The sequence below is a fragment of the Hibiscus syriacus genome, unplaced genomic scaffold (genome assembly GCF_006381635.1).
Source record: "Hibiscus syriacus cultivar Baekdansim isolate YM2019G1 unplaced genomic scaffold, ASM638163v2 tig00117046_pilon, whole genome shotgun sequence".
Lineage (NCBI taxonomy): Eukaryota > Viridiplantae > Streptophyta > Magnoliopsida > Malvales > Malvaceae > Hibiscus > Hibiscus syriacus.
This window is the reverse complement of record NW_024063536.1, coordinates 690,883-699,127: the sequence shown is the minus strand read 5'-3', so window position 1 is coordinate 699,127 and position 8,245 is coordinate 690,883. Positions and strand designations below refer to the sequence as shown.

General features: G+C 37.0%; 1 protein-coding gene and 1 pseudogene across 1 annotated transcript; both read left to right on the top strand.

The window, feature by feature from the left end:
• Nucleotides 1-343: 343 nt before the first annotated feature.
• On the top strand, nt 344-1,504 carry LOC120197099 (endochitinase-like). The gene is made up of 2 exons (XM_039198718.1): nt 344-926; nt 1,014-1,504. Exons 1-2 carry the CDS (start codon nt 349-351, stop codon nt 1,381-1,383), a joined length of 948 nt encoding a protein of 315 aa, XP_039054649.1. The 5' UTR covers nt 344-348; the 3' UTR covers nt 1,384-1,504.
• A 3,212-nt stretch (nt 1,505-4,716) lies between these two features.
• On the top strand, nt 4,717-6,426 carry LOC120197118 (annotated as a pseudogene).
• The last annotated feature ends 1,819 nt before the right edge of the window (nt 6,427-8,245 follow it).

The following is an 8,245-nucleotide window of genomic DNA, read 5'->3' as shown; positions in this document are numbered from 1 at the left end:
AAATGGTTCAAGCCGTAAATTAGGGTAATAGGCCCCTAAAATGAAGGGAGCCGCCCTCCTCTTTTGAATGGAAAAGTCAAACAAAGTTTCACTTTACGCGGGACACGACGACTTTGATCTATGCCAATGATAATTTTGACCATTTTGAGAGTTATTATAAATTTTAACGTAATTCACTAAATATTTTCAACTTCAAACACTAATTTTATTTTTATTTTCACAATATTCTCTTAAATAAATAGAAATATTTGAATGGAAAAGTCAAAGAAAAACACTGCAATCATATCTACATAATGTGTATATATATACCCGCTACTTGTTCTATCCAAAACCCACACTATAGTATCAATGGATACAAAAATGAAGTTGTATGCTCTTTTGACATTAAGTTGTGTAGAAATACTCTTGCATGGCCTAGGAGCAACTGCACAACAGTGCGGAAGACAAGCAAGAGGTGCTCTATGTGCAAACAGACTGTGTTGCAGCCAACACGGGTGGTGCGGCAACACCCCTGAGTACTGCGGAACCGGCTGCCAGAGCCAGTGTGGTGGTGGCTCCGCTCCTGGAAGCGGTGTCGGCAGCATTATCACTCGAGACCTTTTTAATCAAATGCTAAAGTATCGAAACGATGGAAGATGTTCCAGCAACGGTTTCTATACTTACGAAGCTTTCATTTCTGCTGCTAATTCCTTCAATGGATTCGGCAAAACCGGCGACGTTGCCACCAGAAAGAGGGAGCTCGCAGCTTTCTTTGGTCAAACCTCTCATGAAACCACCGGTGGATGGCCAACTGCACCCGATGGTCCCTATGCATGGGGGTATTGCTTTATCAGGGAACGTAACCCTTCCACTTATTGTAGTTCAAGAGACTGGCCATGTCCTCCTGGAAGACAGTATTATGGACGAGGACCCATCCAATTGACTCAGTAAGTCCCTCCGTCACTCAATTAAGGTCAATTTCTTTCTAAAAGTCCCTGTATTATGTATTATTGACGACTTAATTTTTTTCTCAGCAACTACAACTATGGGCAAGCTGGAAGGGCTATTAGAGAAGACCTGATAAATAATCCAGACCTTGTAGCCACAAACGCAATTATATCCTTCAAGACAGCCATATGGTTCTGGATGACCCCGCAGGGAAGCAAACCGTCGTGCCATGACGTAATTATCGGGCGATGGAGCCCGTCCAGGGCGGATACCGAAGCTGGCCGGGTGCCCGGTTATGGAGTCATTACGAACATAATCAACGGTGGGCTAGAGTGTGGTCGTGGTCCTGATAGCAGGGTGCAAAGTAGGATTGGTTTCTACAGGAGGTACTGTGACTTGTTGGGTGTAGGCTATGGTAACAACTTGGATTGCAATAACCAAAGGCCTTTTGCCTGAGTTGCCCTCAGCAGAATAAATTCACGAGTGAATGAGTTGAATCAATAAAGATATCAGTCACTGAGTTGAAATCAATAAAGAGATCAGTTATTAGTTAATGAGTTGAGATCAATAAAAAGGTCAGTGGGAAATTAATTAATGCAATTTATTTCTTTTGGCCACTCATCATCCTAAGAGATAAGCTAGATTTCACTAAATTTTAAGCTAAAACTAAAATACGGTAAGTTCCTCCCTTATTATCGAGTATTGCACGTAATCAATTATTGAAAGGTTTTCCAATGCAACAAGTAACAAGATACTAAAAGAAAATACTAGTATTACTTATTAATCTTGGTGCAACGATAAATTATATCGTATTTTGATGAAAAAATCTAATTAGATTAGTATATAATAAAATTTATAAATAAATTATTTACTACTATATTATAATTATGGGGGTAAACTACACCAATACTACTGAATTTTAAGCGATGTATCATACCACTAAACTTTCAATTTTGTCAATCATAGCACTGAACTTCAGTTTTCATTTCAATTATATCACTGAGCCGTTAAATCGTTAACAGTCATATCAAAACCACGTCGTTTTGGCAAGGTGTCGACGTTGACAATCGTCAGCCACGTCTGCATCCGTTAGCCACATCATCGTGCCGTTAACGATTTAACGGTTCAGTGGTATAATTGAAACAAAAATCAAAGTCCAGTGCTATAATTGGCAAAATTGAAAGCTCAATGGTATAAACGATACAACGTCTAAAGTTCGATGTTATATGATATAGTTTATCCTAATTATTTGTTAAACGAGTTTTAAAACTTATTTTTTATATATAAATATTTTCTTTCACCTATATTACGAATTTGGAAAATTTTAATATATGTTATTAATTTTAATTAAATAATTAATTCCATTAATTAATCACTTTTAAACTACAATAATTGATAGTTAGAACTTAAAAAAATGAATTCCTAGTCAAACTAATTTCAGTAACCAATCAATTGATAAAAATATTTTGGTTCGTCGATCGATTCCATTTTAACCAAATTTTGCATACCCTACAATTATTTTTTAAAGAACCTAACATAATTTGCATATTATGGATTTTGAAAGGCTTTGAAAAGATTAAGCTACAACGAAAATGTGTCAAAGTGATTTTCAAAGCCTTGGATAAGTTTAGTAAGGACAAATCTATTGGGGCTAAATCTTTTAGGCCTCGAACTAAGGGCATTGGTGGGGAGACGACAAGAAGCATTCGAGTAATGGTGAAGGAAGCTCCTCAGATAAGAATGATAAGGTAAAATTCAACCGGTGAGGGGGGAAAAGTGATAATTATCGAAGTGTTCTTTTTGCGATGGTTCTCACATGATGAGAGACTATCACCAGAAAAATCACCTTGTTGACATTATCAATATTGATGAAGAATTAAAAGAAGTAACAATATTTAATACAATTACGAGGGTCAAGAATGTCATATCAAACTATTAGTTGATCTAACGGTAAAAAAATTAAAATTTTTAAGTAAAGTTAAATATTCAAATTATGATATCATAAGTGGATAAAACTAAGTTAGAATAATCGTATCATAATATTTATATAATACTTTATTTCAATTAATCGATTAATAAATTAAATAACAATAAATATAAAAAAATCCACATCATACAAGATCGCTTTACCAAGGACAAAAGATTACTTTATCCCTCGAAAAAGTGGTTTTTGATAAAAAGGAAAAGTTAGTTTACGGTTTTCCAGAATAAATATATTTTTGTTTACCAAATCATATTAAGAGTAAACTACACCATGATCCTTAATGTTTGAGTTAATCTTTAGTTTTCCTACTAATGTTTCAAAAGTAAAAAATCGGTCACTAACATTATCTATTGATTACAAAATGGTCACCCGACGTTAACAGCTGTTAACACGCATGACGGAAAAACATAACTGGAACGTTTACTGCTTATGTGGACTTTTGACCGACTCTTATTCTTCTCTTTCTTCTTTTTCTACTCCTCCTTTCTTCTTTGCATAAGTGGCTGATCTGCAAATCAATCAACTGAATATTATAACTAAAATTTCCAAGGCAAATCTATTATATGATATCTGTTGGTGCTAGCTGTAAAACTATCTTTGGAAAATATTTAGGCTTTACAAAGGATGGAAAGGAGTGAAGATGAAAATTCTGTTAATCTAATTGTTAAGCTACAAAGTAAGAAAGTGATTATAAATCTCAACAATTTGAATAACAAACTTTCCATCCTTGCTTCAATCCATCTTTCATGTCAAGCCAAGCAAAGCCTTAATATCTATAATCATCCACGTGGAAGTTAACAATCACACAAGTCGAGAATATCATGCTTAACGATCCCATTACTGTTGGCTGATGCCAAGGGCGAAAGATCGATTAGATTGTTAAGAAGATGGACTCAATTAGTAAAGAATGAAACATGTATCTGCTGATTCCCATGTTAACTACAGCTCCCCACAACCAGAATGAGCCACTATGAATAGTCAAAGACTTCATTAAAACACCATACTGGTTTCAAATAAAACAATGAAAGTCTTCCCACTAGTAGATTTGATAATTCACTTCCGACTTTCAACATAATAAAGACAGAGCTTTCTTAGAGAAAATCAACCATTTGGCTATAGTTTATCAACATATTCGACCTTAAATATTTTGGGACAAAAAGATAGGAATGAAAGTATAAGTTTTGGTGGAATGTAAATTTTGGACAAAACAGGAGATTGTGAAGCAGTACATCAATAGTCTTCCATCTTCACGGGATTTCTCTTATAACTTTCAAACAAAAATTTTGGGGCAAACAGATAGGAATGAAAAACCCCAAGTTTAATTTAAGGATTTGGTTTTTTTAAGGAGAAGATGTGACCTTCAGGCTTTTAGGTCTCCAATGTGACGATCAACTCAGCCAACTCCAGTCCATGTAAGCAGTTAACGCGTTAGTAATATTTTTCGTCACAAGTGTTAATTGCTGCTAACGTCAAGTGATCATTTTGTAACTAATCGATAACGGTAGTGACCAATTCATTACTTTTGAAACATCAGTAGGTAAAACAAAAACTGACTAAAAAATTAGTGACCAACACCCTCATATTAAACAATATAAAATGAATTGGAGTATGTCAGTCGGCCAGTCTAACGTGCCGTTGATTTATCGGATGGATCCTGGATTCAAAATTTGAATTCCCTAAACAAGCTGTGCGTTTTAAAGACAAATGTACCCACAATCATTTGAACTTGTTCATTGCCGATTCCTACCTCCCGCTTATTCCCTCTCTCTAATCCTGTTCTCCTCACTTTACTATTGGTCTCCCAAATGGGTGGCTGTTTCAGCAAAAAGAAAGCCTCCTCCTCCTCCCATAACAACCCTCAACCTCAGCCGAAGGCGGTTCCTATTTCTTCTGCAATAGCACCGGTAGCGGCGGAGACCACCCTGAAAGTCGGAGCTGAGCCCAAGATTCACCAGCTAACCGAAGAAGAACAGGTTGTGAAAGCAAGCCAAGAGAAGAGCTTGGTCAAGAAGGAGGTATTCATCATAAAACACAGAAAGAGCCATGACACAGACAAACGCTCCCCTCCGCCACGCAAAATCCATCGCAGTCAGCAGAAAACGAGCCTGTTTCGTCCGTCTCCACCGAAGAAGGCGTCTGCAACATCAATACTGTTGCCGTGGGGACGTCCAGCTGCACTAAAGAGGAAGTAGAGGCCATTTTGATACAGTGCGGGAGACTTAGCACAAGCAACTCCTCGTGTAAAACGCCTTCCAGGAAGTACTCAGGATCCAAGCGAAGTTTCGATTTCGATCGCGAAAACGACAATGACATCGGCGCTGCTACCTCCACTGATTATGGTGACCGCCCACGCCGCCAGCCTTCGAGCAGGTCGTCTTATCAAGGAAGGAGGAGGACTCCGAGCAGAGAAAGAGAGCAGCAGCAATGCTCGGGCAGCAGGGAAAGATGTAGTAGTAAAGGCAGCGGTGGTGGAAGACGAGTGAGCCGATCTCCGGGAAGAAGATCAGACAACACTGAAGGCACTCAAGGTTCCAATGCTGCCAATGGCACTAACAGGCCCGGGAAGATGGTCTCGGTTCCACCGACTGTTTCTTCATTGGCGATTGATAAGAGCATCAACTGTGTAGAAGCTGCCACGACTACTGCAAATGGTGTCAAAAGGATATCCGTGAAGAGGAATGTCGGAGAGTCCCCCGCAAGAACCGCCGCTTCACCTCGCTCTCAGTCCCCCGCAAAGACTGAACCCGAGAATCAGCAACAGCCTGCACTGAGTCGCACTTCATCGAGGAAAGCAGAACATTCGCCTTATAGACGAAACCCGTTGAGTGAGATCGATCCCGACTCACTTGCATACCCACTGTCGGCTGCCAACAAGGGACAAGGAGGAATCAAGGTACCCGCCAATGTGAATCTGCAGAAATCGAATGTTAAAGGCATGGTAAAAGAGCCAGCAATGGTTGAAGATAGCAAGACGCAGCCAACTCAATCCTTGACGAGAAGCAGATCCTCTAGGAGATCGAGGGATTTGGACTTAAATCCAGAAACATTGTTGAATCCCATTCCATCGTCATATGCATCGCTATTGCTCGAAGACATCCAAAATTTTCACCAAAACAACAGCAACCCTCCTCAGTTGTCACTCCCAGCGTGCGTTAGCCAGGCTTGTTCCATCCTTGAAGCAGTTGCTGGCCTCAACTCAACTACAGCATTAGTGCTGTCGGGCAGAAAATGAAAGAAACCGGAGACCCTCAGGTAATCGGGAATGATCATTCGACGGAGCCAAGTTTTCACAAGTATGTGACAGTTAGGAGAGGTGGTGGTGGTGCAGATATGGAGGACGAAGAATCATCAGGAAGCAATAGCATTGTGGGCAGTGGACAGCAGCAGCATTGGGGATTTTCGGGGTCCTCCTCGTGGGAACCCAGTTCGGCAGATTCGATGGATGGATGGACGAAAGGCAGGCAAGAGGATTACAGCGCTCTCCTGCGACACTCCAAAGGCATGCGATGACATAAAAGGATTTCAACTTCAATCGCATTGGATTGTACACATTCAAGCTGCGGTTTTGAATTGTAAACTTTCTTGTGATTTGAATATCCCGTCTATGAACTTTGCTTTTATCATGCTTTTTCAATTGTCTCTACATTTTTCCTTCTTCAGGCAACACCAATATTACTTTGGCTCTGCAAATTGTAAGCCGTTAATGAAAACTGCAATGTAAGCAGTTATAAAAATTGCCGCCCATTTCTATGGTTCATGTCATGCTTGCCTCCATTCACGTTCCCACTTTTGACAGTTCCATGATTATGGACGTGGGATAAAGGATGCTTTTGGGTGATCTTTTTTTATGGTAAAAACCGCTATAAATATTAGTAGCCAAGAGGTCTCTAAGCATCACAATCATTCATTCCAAAGCATTCTATTTGAGAGCATCTGAAAATCTATTCTAAGTTTTTGAGTGCTTAGAAGATATTTGGTGGTTCTATTTTTCGTACAGCTAAATTTAAAGTGTTTGACGGTGATTCGAGGTGGTTGATGGTAGCCTGGTGTATTTGACGGTGATACAATCAAATCTTGGATTTTAAGATGCCTTTAGGCAATGACCAGATGTATTATAAATGATCTTTTTTCATACACAACCAAATTCAAAGTTTTCCACGGTGATCTGGTGTATTTGACGGTGGTCTGGCGTATTTGACGATGACACAATCAAATCTTAAATTTTAACATACGTATAGGCAATGATCAGAGGTATTTATAAATGATCTTTTTTCGATGCGTTAATGCACGATAAATGTTTTAAAATGACATCATTTTCATATTTAACCAAGTAATTCAATTGTTTAATTATTTAGTCTCCCATTTCCTTATTTCTTTAGTTCCACCTTTATTATAAATATAATTTTATCAAATTTGAACAACGTGATCTTAGATTATTATAAAATGTTTATGTAGCTTAAATTTCACTTTTTGAAAATAAATTTTCTTTTTACAATTAATTTCTCGTCTTTGTGTATTTTCTCGTTTTTTCAATTCTTGTTTTGTTTTAAGTCTATTTCGATTAAATTTGAATCACATGCTCTTCTAAAGTTACGAAATATATATGTAACTTCAATTCATATTTCTTACAATATTTTTTATTTTCAATTCAATCTTATAACTTTACATTTTATTCAAATTAGTCATCCAACTACAACTTTTTACTAATTATTTCTTTCTAATAATTATATTACTCCGTGTAGTATCACAAATATTTTCTTTTCTCAAAATCTCTTCCTTTAAAAATTAACATTGTGAATATATTTTAAAATTTATATGATGTTTGATTTATTAAATAACATTACAAATCTTACTTATGCATATAAAAAAGAATATATGTATATAATATATATATATGCATATAAAAAAGAATATACGTATATATATATGGTAAGGGAAACTTGTTTAAAATAGAACCAAAATATATCATAATATTATAAAAATTAAAATTAAACGTAATCTCAAAAACATCAATTCAACTTGACACGAATTAAAAAAATCCACATAAAATTTAAAAGATACAATAAAACTCATTTACTTATCTAACTCAAAATTTTTAACTTGATTCAATCAAACCCTCCCCGCTGCTGCCTTACAAAAACTGCCAATCTCCTTTCATCGTTCAAACAAGCATAAAACCCAGGATCGTTGCTGGGCTTGGAGGAAGCTACCTTATTTAATTTACTATTATTATATTTGAAAGTTTAATGTTGCATTATTCTTATTAAATTTTGTCGGGTAAATTACATCGTACTAACTTAACTTTACTCTCTCTCCTATTTTATTCATTATACT